At 41.2% G+C, this 16363-nt stretch overlaps 1 protein-coding gene across 3 annotated transcripts; it reads right to left on the bottom strand.

Annotated features, from left to right (window-relative positions):
- Positions 1-8035: 8035 nt before the first annotated feature.
- LOC139019471 (regenerating islet-derived protein 3-gamma-like) lies at positions 8036-10808 on the bottom strand. Of its 3 annotated transcripts, none has more exons than XM_070428488.1 (5): positions 10733-10808; positions 10060-10175; positions 9724-9861; positions 8989-9115; positions 8036-8103 (listed from the first exon to the last, which is right to left on the bottom strand). In XM_070428488.1, exons 1-5 carry the CDS (start codon positions 10806-10808, stop codon positions 8036-8038), a joined length of 525 nt encoding a protein of 174 aa, XP_070284589.1. The 3 variants fall into 3 exon arrangements, with proteins under 3 accessions (XP_070284589.1, XP_070284590.1, XP_070284588.1); XM_070428487.1 differs by lacking the exon at positions 8036-8103 and adding an exon at positions 8439-8703; XM_070428489.1 differs by lacking the exon at positions 9724-9861.
- Between the last annotated feature and the right edge of the window lie 5555 nt (positions 10809-16363).

The raw sequence follows: 16363 nt of genomic DNA, 5'->3' as shown, positions 1-16363 counted from the left end.
GTCAGCATTTTGAAAAACCCTAACTTAACTCTGGTGCCGTGTCACATATAGAAATTTTTTGATATTTGCAACCATAGTAAAACAAAGATTTATATTTTTGATATTTATTTTGTATGTTTAAATGCCATTTAACAAAGAAAAATCAACCAAAAAAATGAGTTCATGTGTCACCTCTGACACGCATGTCATAGGTTCGCCATCACTGGAGTAGACCAAGCGTGCCATTAGCAAGAATACAGCCTGGTGTTGAATTAAAAGGTTTCTGAGGTAGATGCTCCTTGTCTGTGCTTCTTAGATTGTCAGTATCTCACCAATGAGGTAACATCGCCCAGGTCACTGAGAGGAAGCTTCCATCCACTTGACTCTTTGGAACCCAAGTTCTTATAATGTCCCCTCCTTCTGTCACTGAGAATTCTCAGGGGATGCATGCATGCTCCACAGAACCTCCTGGCATTGCTTGCTTCCTCGGCCATTTGCATAGGTATCACATTTACTGTTTGCTCTGCCATGAGAGGGACCACCTCTACACCTGGTGCCAGGAGCCGGTCCATCCTTGCTGCTTGACACAGTTGCTGCAGGAAAAACATATGCACAGCGTATGTTTCAAGGGACCTGGCGTATATGGCATACTGTTCTTAATATGTTTGCTCACCTCCTTGGTGCTATGTGTTTTAACCAAGATCACCTCTCCGAGAAAGGTGGTTTCCCCAGGTAGGGATTTTCCCCTGAAGTTAGGGAGGGAATAAAACTCCTTAACTAAGTGCCAGGCGGGTAGGTAATCACTTTAACTATGAACAATCATGCTTAAGCTACATAATCTTTACTCCCTGGAATGGAGATAAGAAACATCCTAAACTTTGGAATAGAAATTGATAGGATTAAAATCAACTGGTATAAATACAGATGTAACAAGACAACAGAACACAGAACCTAGAGACAGGACTTGGCTGGAGATCCTAGACAGAACCTAGAGACAAAACCTAGAGACAGAACCTAGAGAGAGAACCTCGGGAGAGAACATGGCAAAAGATCCTGGACAGAACCTGGCTACAGAACTTGACTGGAGAACCGAGACAGAACATGGCAGGAGAACCTTGACAGAACCTAGCGAGAGAACATGGCTACAGAACTTGGCTAGAGATCCAAACCAGAACCTAGCCAGAACTTCGCTGGAGATCCTGACCAGAACTTGGCTGGAGTTCCTGGCTAGAGATCCTGGCTAGGCTGCTGATCAACTGGAGGCTGTCTCCGTGTCATTCCTTCTTCGCCGACTCCATCCATACCTTTGGGGACCCCTGGACCTGCTGGAGTTGGACCCCAGCCACCTGGTCCCTGGTTGCTACTGTCATCTACCAAGTGGCTACATGGCGATCAGCAGAGACCTCTTCTTAAATGCTCCCAGTAATAGCTGGGACCAGGCTATATTTAAAAGACCTTAAAGAGCAGACAATAAAGATTAATTATACTGAGATATGGTCATACTTTCAACAATAAAGATAAATTAAAAATAATTGCACCGAGATACGGACACTCTTCTATTTTACAAGCCCAGACCAGAGCTCACCCACAAAGGATGCGAACCTGCTAGGTCTACAGCCTGAGCTCATGAATCAGGGATCAGTTTGTCTCACCAAAAGTTAGTTCTCCAGAACAATGCTTCTCAAACTTTCCTACTCATTTAAATCACCTGGAAATCTTGTTTAAATGAACACGATTCAATTCCTTGAACCTAAGAGTCTGTATTTCTAACAAACTTCCAGGTGATGCTGAGAAGACTATATTTAGAATGTCAAAGCCTGGATTATGCCCTTCTCACTAAGAATTTAAGGTCAAATACTATGAGAACTGGAGAGAAGAAGGAAATTATTTTCTGTTGTGGACAAAAAAAAAAAAAAAAGGCCACCAGCTAACCTGACCAGCTCAGGGAAGGCCTGCATGGCGGTTTTGCAAACTCAAGGACCTAAAGTAACCACAAAGGATGGTCTGAAATTAAAAGTTTTTTTTTTTATGTTTTATTGATTTTCTACAGAGAGGAAAGGAGAGGGATAGAAAGCTAGAAACATCGATGAGAGAGAAACACCGATCAGCTGCCTCCTGCACGCCCTTGACCGGAATCGAACCCGGGACCCTTGAGTCCGCAGGCCGACGCTCTATCCACTGTGCCAAACCGGTTCTGGCTGAAATCAAAAATTTAACTAAAAGCAGTTTATAGTGGGTAGTCATGTCCTAGGCCAGTATTTTCCCTGACAAAGATCAACTCAATCTTTACTGAACCTAATGACTGTCTGCATCTAAGATACCATACCTGTGGAATGTCAGGGTAACTTGTAACTTCCCCCTCAGGGCCCAAAAATGGCACCAGGGCGGAGACCACAAATTCCCTCATTGTTATTGTCATCCTGTTAATTGTTAACTATCCTGCACCCATCTATGTAAAAGAAGCTCACGTCCATCATTTCACTTTTTATCCAATCCCAGAGGTCTCACCCTCCCCCCCACTTTGCTTTCTCTGCTTCCTAATCCATCACCAATGGATTTCAGGTAACCCACTTACTAGCATATCTCCTCCTTTGATTGTAATGTATAAAATAAGGTAAAGGGGCCACCATTCTCCGGAGCATTATCCCAATCCGTTGAGATTCTGCTTCCCGGCAATTGTCAACAGTTTGGCTCAAATAAACTCTCAAAAATTCTTTATAGATTTGAATCTTTTTATCTTAACACTGTTATATATATTTATCCAACTCTAGTATACATGTAACATAGTTTGATATTGCTATTCTGTATCTTTGTGAGATATAAACTTACCTACTAGAATACAGTGTGTAAAAAAATTTTTTTGTCTTTAGCCTTTATCAGAATCTAGTCAAAAGTATTGTCCTCCGAAGTTACTTAAATCAGCTTATTCTTTTTCAACCTCTTCAGGATGGTTGTGTGATTCTTTATAAAAAAGTTAAATTTGTTTGCTTTCATTTGCATTCTATCTTGAGTTCCTTCCAATTTGATCAAAACATCTATATCTATCTATCTATACATTTTTATTTGTCAATTATACTTCAATAAAGCTAGGAAAAAATGAGCTTAAAATGCTATTTAATGGATAGTCTTTTAAAAAATGATGCTGCACCAATTTGATGTCATATGCAAGATAAATTAACCTTGACTTATTGTCACATTTTGCTAAAAATTAAATAAGAAATGGATTGTATATCTAAATGTAAAATGCAAAATTATAATACTTGAATAAGAAAATGTAGGAGATAATCTTGTGACCTTGAGTGAATAAAATATTTTTAAAAAATTTATAAACTATACAAGAAAAATGGATAAGGTTGGACATGATCCTAATTTAAAGTTTTTGCTCTTCATGAGACACTGCCTTTCCATAAGAAACTATTTCCAAATATTTCTAAAAAAAAGGAATTTTATCTAAAATATATAAAGAGCTCTTACAACTTGAAAGTAAGACAAACAATGTAATAATGTTATGCCCAGATTTCAGGATCCCCATGAGACCACACCAGGGAGCCAGCCATGTCCGATGCAAAAGCATAAGAGTCTTTTGTTCAAACCCGGGCTTGGCTCCCCTACCCTCCTTACTGACGCAGCAGCAAGTGGCAGAGAAAGCCAGCCCTGTGGGGAGAGAGGTTTTATAGTAAGGGGAGGAGAGAGGACTGTGGGCCTTGCCAATTGGCCAGGAGCAAGTCGGTGTCTCGTTACACAGGCTGCCCAAAAATGGAGGATTCGGGGCAAGATGGAGGGCGTAGCCCTCGCCCTTTCAATAAAAAAATGTGCAAAAGTTTTAAGCAGATATTTCACCAAAAAAGATACATAGATGACAAATTAGCATGTGAAAACTTTCTCAACATCATTCAGTACTAGAGGGAGGCAGATTGAAATCACAAGGAGATGTCATTACACACCGATTAGAAAGGCTAAACTTAGAAAGATGGGCCCCACTGATACGAAATTTTTGGACTGGAACCCGGATTCTTTGTTCACTGGAATCAAAGAATACATCCATGGACAGAAAGTGGTATCACAAAGGTGGAGATTTATTGAAGAACAAGTACAGACTCCCATGTGGGGAGAGGGAAGAGTCCCACAGAATGGACTCCCACATAGGGAGGGGGAAAGTGTCCCACTGAGTTCTTTTTCCCTGTGGCTTATAAAGACTGCAGATCCTGGTGCCTTGATATCCCCTCTGATTGGTCACCATTCCCTTAGACTGGTTACTCTAGTAACTCCTGAGCTCAAAGGTTGAGCCTCACATGGGACATGTGAGGTTCTCCCCCCTCCTTCCCTATTGTTTTCCTATTCCCTTTGGGCTTTCTTCTTCTCCTTCTGAATGAAGGGCTTCCTTCTCTTTATTTTGTAAATAAAGACCTTTCTTGGCTACTTCCAGTTCCCTTGTCTTATGGAAATATACCTGTTGCTGCTTCCTTGTCTTATGGAAATGTAACTGCACATGGCTTCCTTGTGTTATGGAAATGTACCTTCTCCCAGTCTACAGTCCCTCCCTTTTCCATGGACCCCAATTCTAAAAAATCCCTAAGCCTGCCTATATCCCCTAAATTTCCTGCTTCATCACCAGGAATGGTGTCCCTCATCACATAGGAAGCATTCTCATTCTTTGTAGCCAAGAGTGGAAAAAAGACAAATGACTCTCACAGGTTGTGGTTTCTGAAGACATAAGGAGCCCTGGGATTCTAGGTCTCTCTGATGTATCCCTGGGCAGGGCCTCCTGCACCACACACTCCTGGCTCTCCAGTTAGTTAAGGACACAGATGAATGACCCAATGGTGACCTCTCTGTTACATTCTGTGTATTTTCACTTCAAGATTTGCTCCTCTGTTTTCTGGTATGTGCTAAGGTAGCAGGTATTTTATCTTAGAGGATGTAGGCATAGATTAAACTTTTTTCTAATGTCTTTTTCCAACCACTTCTGTTTTTAGAAACAGCCAGCTCATGCTTCTAATTTTCCCTAGTGCTACACTCTAGGCTGGGCCAACTCTCCCTCTAGTGGCCACTTGTTTAATCTTCCCACAATTACCTAAAAGCTAAAGGCCAGGGATTATCAACCTTCTTCATCTCATGGCACACAGAAACTCATTCCTAAAATTCTGCGGTACACCAAAAATATGTGATATTTTTTGTTGATCTAACAAAAATAGGTATAATTTTGATTCACACTGGACAGCTATCATTGTGTTGGCTGTTGTCATTTTCTTATTTGACATTCTAAGGGAAAAGAGGTCAGTGCCCCTGACTAAATAGTCAGGTGTTGCATGTTTTAAAAATTCTTGCTGCACACCAATGTGCTATGGCACATAGGTTGAAAATCACTGCTTTAGACTAGTGTCATTCAAAACTTGGACTGCTATTTATAATAAAAACTATATTTTAAATCTCAACTCTGTTCACATACACATATATAACTAAAATAAAAGTTTCAAAAAACAGTATTTTCTGTCTTTGTGCAATATGATGTGGACTTTTCTATTTTGCTCTCCTTTCATTTATGTTAGTTTAACCACTAAGTGGATTTAATAATTTCAAACACCAGTAATTTGCAACACATTAGACTACTATTAAAATTGAATTTATCTTGCAATCTATTAATAGGTATTTCTCCCAAATAGAGATACACACACACACACACACACACACACACACACACACACACCTGTAACCAAATGCCCGATAAGCTGTCCACCCTATTCCTTTCTTTTATTTTCATACATTTGCTTACAAAGACTTGGAAAATCCCTGCAGTAAGGAAACCTGCTTCACTTTGAATAACTTAGTGTTTTCTTAATTTAACTATTGAATGAGTATTCCCAAAGTATACATAAGCAACAAAATTAAACAGCTTATGAAATGAGTATTCCAAGGAATGAGATTTGGGGTAATTCTGCTTTAAACGGAGGAAGAAATCCACAAATAAATCCAAGTGCCAAATGCACAATAAGTTGCAGCAGAGATCTGAGTGGCTGGTGTGCAGTGACCCCCTGAGGTGCACTTTAAAAACCTTGGAGGATGAATGGACAAAACTTGTTTTCTTGGTAGGAAATTTGGAGGTCAAGACGGAAGAACTCTGTTCAAGCTAAAAGGGGTGAATCACCAAGTGACAGGCAGGCCATTCGGAAATAGGGTCACTCCGTTCACCTCTTACCCAGGTGCTTTTTGCACCTGCTATTGCTAAATGGTTGTCTCCCAAAGTCTAGAAAGAAGGTAAAGTCAATGACACCAGAGGCCCAGGAGTTTGTGGGGATGTGCTGATCCAATTCAGGAAACATTTTTGCCTAGTGCATTGGCTCACAGGGACTGGCAGAATAACAACAGGCTAAACACATAGTTCTCAAAACAGCTGAAGAGTGCACATGCTATGAAAGGGGTGAGTGCAATAGCCAGCTGGACAGCTCCTGGAAGTCTGCAGGACAGTGCAAGGTCAGAAGCACATATGGCACCTGGGCAACATGGCAGTATCCGAGGAAGAGAGTCTGGGTCAGAAAACAAGCCAGGGTCTGAATGAGACAGTTAAGTCTTTGTTCACTGCAGTGAAATTCTGTTAGGGTGCCTTCCTGCCTCCCTCTCTAAGAACTGGGTCTCATCCTCAGGTCCTACTCAAGAGGTTAGTGTAGCTCCCATAATAAAACCATGGGACTGCTAATATTCCTTACCCCGGGTGATTGAATGGGACTGGGGTGAATACCCAGTTCTAGCTAGAATACTCAGATTTTTCTCCTGAAAATGAACTTGTTCATTGAGGATATAGTTGAGTTCCTAATGTACTCCCCTTTTAATATTCTGTTGAAATCAGCTGGCAACCATTTTGTTGAGGATCCTTACTACTATAATTATCAGGGACATTGACCTGCAGTTTTCTTTTTCTGGGGCATCTTTATCTGGACAGATTTCAAAATGGTTACTTTTCTCTTCATCACAAGAGTCCGGTGGGGTTCCAGAAGTAAAACCCATGGAGGAGTGGCAACCTCCCTAAGACTGCAGCCTCCTGCAGTTTCTCACTCTCAAACCCCAGTCCACACTCAGCGTCCCACAATGTGTCACAATCTATAATAATAAATGTGCAATATTCTAATTAGATCAGATGACCTTCTGGACAAAGCTAGGGCTGCGAGGGAAGCCGGGGTCCTGGGTGCCAGAGTGAAGCTGGTGCCAGCAGCCAGGGGAAGCCTACTCTTGCATGAATTTTGTGCATCGGGCCTCTAGTTACTATGTAATGTTCCTAGGAGCTCAAGGCTCCAGCAGCTCCTGCTCCCAGCAGAAATGACAAGGGCCCTGCACTCTGGGGCTTCTACAGGCATCAGGGTGATGAGCCCAGGAAAAGTTGTTGGTTTTCAAATAGTTCAGACTTTTTCTTGTTTTAAGGAAGAGTAACAACTTTTAATGATCTCTACATTTTAGCACTGTTACCAGAGTCAAAGTGATTATACTTTACTGTATTTTATAAAAGTTATGGTCCAAGGTATATTGCAAATTAAAGAAAAAAAATCAGCCCTCTGGCAAGTAATTTCAGAAGTGTTGTTATAATAACATCAGAGGCTAACAGTAACCCCACCGATGCTGCTGGTGTCACACCATCAGGAGGAAGGCACAGTAGAGTGTGTGGAGCCCAATGATTTGTCTGCACACAACATAAATCCTATGTGAGCAGTGCCTCCATACTCATCACAAATACACTGTGGGGATGTACATTAATCATTGTCCCAAGGGCCCGAATGAAACAAAATAAAGGCAACACCTGGATTTTTCCTCACACCCAATAATTCCTTAGTCTTGCTATGAGACTGAAACATAAAAGCACACAAATATTAAGTAAAACATTTATTGTTACTCTCTGAGACCTCAGGCTATTGGGCATTAAAAGCCTGAAATTAAGGGGAGGAGGAGGGAAGGTCAAAAAGAAGAGGTCAGATTTGAGGGTGTGGGGAAAATATTCCTTTCCTGGGTGGGTCTTCACTTGATCAACAATGGGCTGCATCTCAACGCAGGCTGCTGACTTTCACCTGACTTAACCCTTGAACTTACAGACATAGGGTAACCTCTCATTACAGTTATAATCTTTCCAAAACAGATATCCTGGAGAGAGAGGAGATTAAAGTGAATGGGGCTGGTGGAGCTTGTGACCCAAAGGAGAGGCATCCCAGACTCTGACCTAGGGTTCAAAGCCCTGCCCTCATCATCACCAGGCTGTGAGTGAGTAATGTCTTTATATGTCACCTAGATCCTACACGTGCAGGGCCGACACACTTCATCACAAACATAGGATGTATATTTAGTCATTTTTACAGGGATGGGGTGAAATTGGGCAGAAATAAAACCCACAAAGTCTCCTCTCCCACCAATTACCTCTTCTTCTCTGTCTGTCAGTGAGAATAAAGCACACAAGACAGGAAATAACAGACTAAATTTTTATTATTGCTCTTTCAAAATACATGTTACATAATTCTGAGCAGAGCCTGAAAAGAGGGTGGGGAGGATGGAAGGTCAGAATGAGGTGGTCATGTTTGAAGTGTGGGAAGAATATTATCTTCCTGGGTGAATCTTCTCACTTGGTCCCATGTCCATGATGAGCTATTTATGAAACTCAGGTCATTGGTTCCCACCTGACCTAACCCTTGAACTTGCAGACATAGGGTAACTCATTTTTACAGTCATAATCTTTCCATAACAGATATCCTGGAGAGGGAGAGAGAAAAACTAAAGTGAATGGGGCTGGTGGAGTTTGTTACCCACAGAGAGGCAGCCCAGACTCTGGCCTAGGATTCAAAACCCCTCCCTCATCTCCACCAAGGTCCCACTTGAGGGGAAGGAGACCCAAAGAAAGGAGAGATGAGAGGAGATGGGAGAAGACAAACCAACATTACCTTTCCTAGCTGAGGAGGATTCCCTGAAGTTCAGACCCAGAAATCGAAGATGAAGGGATAGAAAGGCTGGCAAGAAGGGAGCTCCTCTGTCTCTTACCTGAGGTTTGTGACAGACTCCCACAATGGCCAGGGTTTGGGATGCTGGCAGGGTGTTTCTCCCAGGCAAAGTAATTCATCACATCTCTATTACTCCACTCCCATCCATCTGCATTGGGCTCCAGGCCCTGGAGAGTAGAGAATGGAGCCAGGTAACATTGAATGGTTATTGGAATTTTTGCATAGCCCTCTCTGGTGGAGGTTTGATCCCCTCCTCAGCAGGCTGGCATTTGGTCTGCTATTCCAGATGTTGCCACAAAGCTCTACGCTGGGAAATTCCTCCTTACAACTTGCTCCTATTGAAAAATCCCAAAGCCAATAATCACAAACACCAAAGGTTCCACTGAGAGTAACACATTATTAGCTGGACAATAATTGGTGCATTTGTGATTACCCTTTGAACCTCAAAGATAATGTCTATTCTATTGGGGGAAATTCATCTTATTTTCATTTAGGATTCCATGGGGACACTATGTGTAGACTCAGTAAACTCAGAGAACTGAATTACAAGACTTCATGTGTCAATGTTGTAAAAAGCTTCATAAGAGACAGATTAATTTCAACTGGAAATTAGGATCCTCCACAAACCCTAGCTCAATGCCCTACCTTTACCCCAAATAGGCCCTAGAATCTCTGAGCTCCAGGGCTCAGATTCCCGCAGAGGCTCATGGGACAGGGAGGAGGCCTGGGCAACAATAGCAGCTAGAAAGCTAACAGATAGGAGATGTTATCGCACCTCTGTGGGATCATGGAGCCCAATCCAGATGTAATTGCAGTTGTTCAAGTTTTTCTTAACCAGAGAGGCCAAGAAGGATGCCTCAGCTCCACTGAGCACAGACGCAAGAAATCCTGAATATCGCTTCTGGCAGGCCAACTGTGTGGAGAAGGAAGACACTGAGGAGGAGCTTGAGATGTCAGTGGGGGAAGTGCAGGGTGAAGTAGGTGAGAAGAGGAGTCTGTGCAAAAGACGAGGGTGCTCACTCTCACCCCCAAGAAACACTGGAGAATGCAGACCTCTGTCCCTCTAATGCACTTTCCCTTATCACCTCGTATTACAAATGCATCTACTCACATCTGCATCAGGCCAGGTTTTTGCTGTCCTAAACAAGACATAGCAGTGGGAGCGAAAGGCATAAGAGCCTTTGGGACAGCTGATCTTTGGAAGAGACTCCTCCTTGGTATCTTCACCTGGGGTGGAAGGGAATAAGGAGAGGGATGGAGTGAAATGAAGAGTGTAACGGGTGTTGGGAAGTGACCTTGGGGAGTATCTGTGAGGCAAGTGCTTGGGGAAGTGACGCCAACTCCTGACTACCTCACCAGTGGATAGCTTGATCTTGAACCAGCCTCACTAAATGAAGGACCATCTCTTTCTGTTCTACTCTTCCCCTTTATCCAAAAGTCCAACACTTCCCCCGCTCTGAGCTGACTGTTCTCACTCCGGGTCCTCCAATCATTCTTGTGCTTATCTCACCACTGACCCTTCATGCTTCCTCTCTTCACCTGTCAATATAAATTAAAGTCCACTCACAAAATGAAAACCATCTCACTCCATTTTTAAAGGACCACTGTGGTGCCTCCCACCCTGAGTTGCCCTGAGGGAAGGAGTGATGATGGAGGAATTGCAAACAGTTTCACTTGGTGAGGCTGTACCTCACCATTGCCACATGGGTCACACAGGAGGCTTCCTGTCTTCTTGGTTCTGAGCGTGCACAGGGAACCCAGTGCTACAGGCAGAGAAAGCTCACCTTGCACCTGAGATAGGAGCATCAGGCAGGAGAGCAGCATCCAGGACATTCTGGGCAGGGCCATGGGAGGCAGCATCGTGTCTCTAACTTGAAGAAGCAATCAGAGATCATCAATGAGGTATGATCAGAGAGAGGGCATTCAGAGACACCTTTGTTCTCCATCTTGTCTTCCTTTTGGCTAGTTCCCTATGAGTAAATTGAACTTGAAGACATCATTCCCCATATGATTCTGGAAATAATTGGGGAATCTCTACACCCTACTTCCCTTGAGATCAATGTTTGTTGAAGCCTAGAATCCTCCTATAGCCTTTCCCCAAATGTGTGAGGTGAACCCCTGCTATGGCTCTCACCTTCTCTCAGCTTCCACTTACCTGTTTTGCAGGTGTCTGTGATGGTTGGTCAAGCCAGAAAGGACTAGGCTTTTATAAGTGGATCTGAGGGTGGGACCCTGAAAGGAACAACTGGAATCCAGGACAGGGATTGCGGGAAAGGGCTTGGCATTTGGTTCAAGGACATTTATGCCATGGGTTACAGCCTCTTCCTGGCAATGGCCAGCACTTTCCTTAGGAACAGGTGAAGTTTGGATTTTATCATCCTATGCCCAGATTTCTTGTTCTGCAAAACTTGTGGGAATGAAGGCAGCCCTTGGCACAAATATCGAGGTTACATGGTTTAGAAATGTGTCATTGGGTAGATAAGGAAAATGTCAATAGTGTATTTTTTAGCCATCAGCCAAGAACTTGCTCCTCTTAGCATATGTATAGATATGTTTTTTTTTCTGTATATGGAAGTGCAATTAAAATACAAATAAGTTTTCTTGATAATTTCATAAACTAATTTAAACATTCAGAGAGAACAACAAAAGACCACAGATAGTCAAGAAATTTCTGAAGAAAAACAATGAGGTTAAGAATTTTTTGACAATACAGAAGGCTTTTTACTATAAAGTAATACAGATATCGGGATGGCAAATTTGACCAGCATGAGTGGCTCAAGAAAGCAAGGCAAAATTGGCAATGCCTTTTAACTTAGCCTCACAGGTTGCCCATGGCCATTTCTGCAGTATCATATCGGTTACATGGATCAGCCTATCTGAAATAGCATGGAATGACACTGTATAAGAGTGTGAATACTAAGAAACAGGGATCATTGGTGCTATCTTCATAGCTTGCTACCAGAGCTGGAACCTGGTACCTTTATCAGTCATGGTTAAGAAGTTCTGTGTAAGCATTTTGGTGTTTTCTTTCCTCTGTCTCCTAGAAACATACCTTCTGAATCTATATGAAACATACCATTTGTATGTGGGAGGAGGAGTGTCACTGGGTTCCATTCAGTAGCTCTCAAACTTTGAATAAACTTGAATGTGGGTGGGAGTAGAGGTCAAAGTGTTTATCTCCTGCTTGGTAAATAATCTGATTCCTAGGGTCCTGCCTCTTCAAAATGTTCAGTTAAGAACTGAATTATTATCACTCTCCTGTTTAAAACCTTTCAGTGGTCCCTTCATTACTGACTCTTCAATATAAGAGCTATTTCAAAGTTAGGAGATTAAAGTAACAATTTATTATTATTTCCATAGTTCTGTGAGTTGACTGGGTTTACTTATATGGATTTTCCTTGGAGCTTCTCATGCAGATAGTGGCTGGATCTTTAGTCATATGAAGGATCAAATGAACTGGACCTCAAAGATGATGACACACATGATTGGCCGTTGAAGCTAACTATTGGCTGAGGGCTCAGTTGGGGCTCTTAAACAGTGTCAACACAGAACTTTTACATGTAGCTTGGATTTCTTATCACACGGAGGTGTCAGGATAGTAGGACTTCTTTCATTGTTGGTCAGGGTGCCCAGATGGCAAAGCAGAAGCTGCCAGTCCTCTTAGAATAGGTTAAGAAATGGCATAATGCTGTTTCCATCATACTCTACTGGTCAAGCCTGAGTTTGTATTCATGAAGAACATGAAGTACACATGTTTATTTAATAAATTAATCTATTTATTCACAATGATTTAGATAATTACAGCAGTTGCCTTTAGTTGCAGAATACCTTAAAGCAGTGGTTCTCAACCTTGGCTGCACCTGGGAATCTTTTTAAAATCCTGATTTCTGGGCCTCATCCTCCAGAAATTCTGTTTCTTTGTTATGGGTGGGGCCACAACATTAGTAACAAAGAAACAGAATTTCTGGAGGATGAGGCCCAGAAATCAGGATTTTAAAAAGATTCCCAGCCCTAACTGGTTTGGCTCAGTGGATAGAGCATCGCCCTGTGGACTGAAGGGTCCCAGGTTCGATTCTGGTCAAGGGCATGTACCTTGGTTGTGGGCACATCCCAGTAGGGGGTGTGCAGGAGGCAGCTGATCGATGTTTCTCTCTCATTGATGTTTCTAACTCTCTATCCCTCTCCCTTCCTCTCTGTAAAAAAATCAATAAAATATATTTATTAAAAATATTCCCAGGTGATTCTAATGTGCAGCCAAGGTTGAGAACCACTGCCTTAAAGGTTTAGGAGACTTGGGATTTTAACTGTATTTCTTCCATTAAATGTGTCATTTAGAGTAAGTTACTTTATCTTTGCCTCCTTGCCTCTGTGTTTCTCAGGTTTTCATGAGGTCTCAGAGGTACATTCTATAATCCTACTATTGTTGGCTGGAATGCTGGAATATCAGGAACGTGTGTCAAGAGACACTCTGGAAAATAGTTACTGAGCCCATATTAAAATCTCAGATAATCTTTAGGAAGGCCACCTTTTTTATCTTCTTGCTCCAGGGGGATCATTTGTGAGCAAGCATTGAGAAAAGTACACTGTCAGGAAACCTATCTGGAAATGGAGCCATTGCAGAGAATTTTCACTTTATTATTGAGGTAGGTGATTACTACTTGGCTAATAGGAACAACTGATTTTCAAAATGAAAACACATAAGCTAGGAGCTCCTTGCATATTTGCATAAAACACTATACTTAAAGAATCAGCTCATCATATTTTCAATTCAACATCTTTATTTGAAGTGTCATAATTTGTTACATTCTGTGAGCTCAGCCCCTATGGTGCTTGAGAAGAAAGAGCACTTTGCTTAAAGTACTTCATATGGCTACTGGCACATGTATGAAAGAATTTAGCTACTAAAAGGTCATATTCTTTCAGAAAATCTTTTGAAACTCAGTAAAGCTTGATATGTGCTGTTTCTAAGTACTCCTTGTTCTACGAGTTAATGTGAATATAGTAGGGAGACTGTATACATTAATACACTGAAATTTGAGCTAAATCAAAGAACAGAATAGGGCCAACAGGTTGATGCAGAAATAGGCTCTTTGAAAGAGAATGTTCTGAAGGTCAATTTTTAGAGACCAGTTTACTAAAAGAAAAGGGAAAAAATAGAAGGATTAAGTGCAGGAAGCAAACATCAAGAAATCTGAAATTCTTCAGATATCTGATTTTGTCGGTTAGCTGGAGTTAAGAACTCAGAGTGAAAGCAAGTTTTGCTCCTTAACCTCGCATTTCATGGTCTGGAGTGGGAAGGAGGGAGAGGAAAGGAATTTTATAGAAAATACTACTCAAAGCACAGTGCATAACATCAAAAACTTTCCTTTTTCATAATTCCTTTTCTCTTGATGCTTCATAGATCAACCTTTTGCTTAGGGAAGAACGGAGACATGAATAAGATTCTATTTTACCTGAAAGGATGGCCAAGAGTTAGGTCAAATCAAAATGTAGACACTAACCTGAGTATTAGTTAGAAATGGAATAGTAGGTAAGGAAGGTAAAATAACTGGATACCCCAAACTAGGTTCTAAGTGGAAAAGGAATGGTGTGTCTCAAAGCTGAGATTGATCCAAGACAACTGAAGAGAGTCAAGGAGCAGAACACTCTGAATACAAATTCAAGAGGACCATACTCTCAGGAATGGGGAGAATGCTGGCTCCAGCCCTCAGAGGTACTTGGAATTAGATGACTCAACCAGAATAGGGAGCCTGGGTGTGTGGAGTGAAAAAAACATGGGGTTGGGATTCCCAATAGGATTCTTAGGCTGGAAATTATCTGAGAGAGTATGAATGCTTCAAAGTTATGGTGCTCACTTTCCTTTATTCAAGATGTTCCCCGAGCCTCCAGATACCCATGCTTATTTGTCTCCATGCCAGCCCAGACAGCAGGTTAGTGGAAAGGATAATCAGTGAGGTATATTGATTAAGGATTGGGCTCTCAAGTCAGACAGACCCATCTCAGCAGGTTGGGGTAGCAATTAAACAAAATAATGAATGAATATCCTTAAGCATGATGCCGGATACATATACTCACACAGTAAATGACAGCTAATAGTAACATTATCTGCAGTGCCTGGTAGTGTCATAATAGATACTCAATAGTTTTCACTGGAATAACATACATACATACATAAATATAGTCTGCAGATGTAAGTTATGGAGCAGTGAATCCTCTGAATTGTTTGTGTAGCTCATCTATTAGTTGAGCTGATTTTTAATAATGTTCCCTTCAGGACATCGAGCTAGCACTGATGTCCAGCCTTTTGTTTTTCCTATATAGCATTAAGTGCAATAAAATGGTATTTATTTTTAAAAGGTGTTCAGATGTTACTAATTTAGGAAAGCACTTTACTCATAAATTCAGTCACCGTGGAATTGCCAAATGAATTTGTGCAGAAACTCATCTAATTATAGATACCATTTACTCAGCACTAATTTTGTGCCTAGCACTGAGCCAAGCACTCTACATAAATTATTGTATTTAATATCCAGATCATCATTATGAGACAGCTATGCTTACATTGTTTTTTCACACAAGAAAATGAAACTTTGGAGAGGTTGAACTTGGTCATGATTCCTCTTTAGAAAGAGGACTAAAACCCAAACACCAAAGCTATGGTCTTAATCAATGTTATTCACTTCTGGAGGAAAAAGATTTTTTCCTAGAAAAAAAATAGAGTATTGGCCTTTGCTGCAAGACCATTAACTTCTGCACTATGTGAGAGAAAATGTTTTTTCTAAGATATTTAATTTACCATTGGGATGAGCCTGACATTTAGAAGACCTGAGTCCAGAAAATCAGATTTCCGATATATGTTCATGGAGAGGATTGAAAACACCAGGGAAATTCTGTGACCAACGGCCATGTGTGGTTATTTGCTAAGCTACATTAACCTAATGGACACTAAGAAAAAGAATGTGTTCAATAGAGTTAACAGATTCTCTTTACTTACACAAGTACAATACTAACAATTCCCTGTTTCCAGACAAGCACTGATATTGTTCCCATAGCTATAATAAATCATGCAAATGCTGTGAGCTCCAACTTCTCTTTGATTTAGACAATTGTCTAAATTGCCAATTCCTTCCATTATTTCTGGCATTCAGCAGCATTGAATTAAATTCTGAAAAGATCCAATTAATTGCTCTTTGACATGATAGGTTTTTGAAAGGTTTCAACTGAGTTGATGGATTCATTAATTTTAGAACATCTTATTTGCTTTCTGCTAATGGAATTTTCAGCAGGTGATTGGTTACCTATCCGAACCCTCATGCAGAGTTTAAATGCCATTTTATACAAAGATATTTACTGTACGTAATATTGGTCTAATTAATTTTGGAGAGCAAGCAGGAATTGCTCTAAGTTATGCTTGT

Source organism: Myotis yumanensis, unplaced genomic scaffold (genome assembly GCF_028538775.1).
Source record: "Myotis yumanensis isolate MYYU_CA2020_CCGP unplaced genomic scaffold, mMyoYum1.0.hap1 SCAF_11, whole genome shotgun sequence".
In the NCBI taxonomy this organism is placed as follows: Eukaryota; Metazoa; Chordata; class Mammalia; order Chiroptera; family Vespertilionidae; genus Myotis; species Myotis yumanensis.
The sequence above is the reverse complement of the archived record's forward strand: the minus strand, read 5'-3'. Positions and strand labels throughout refer to the sequence as shown.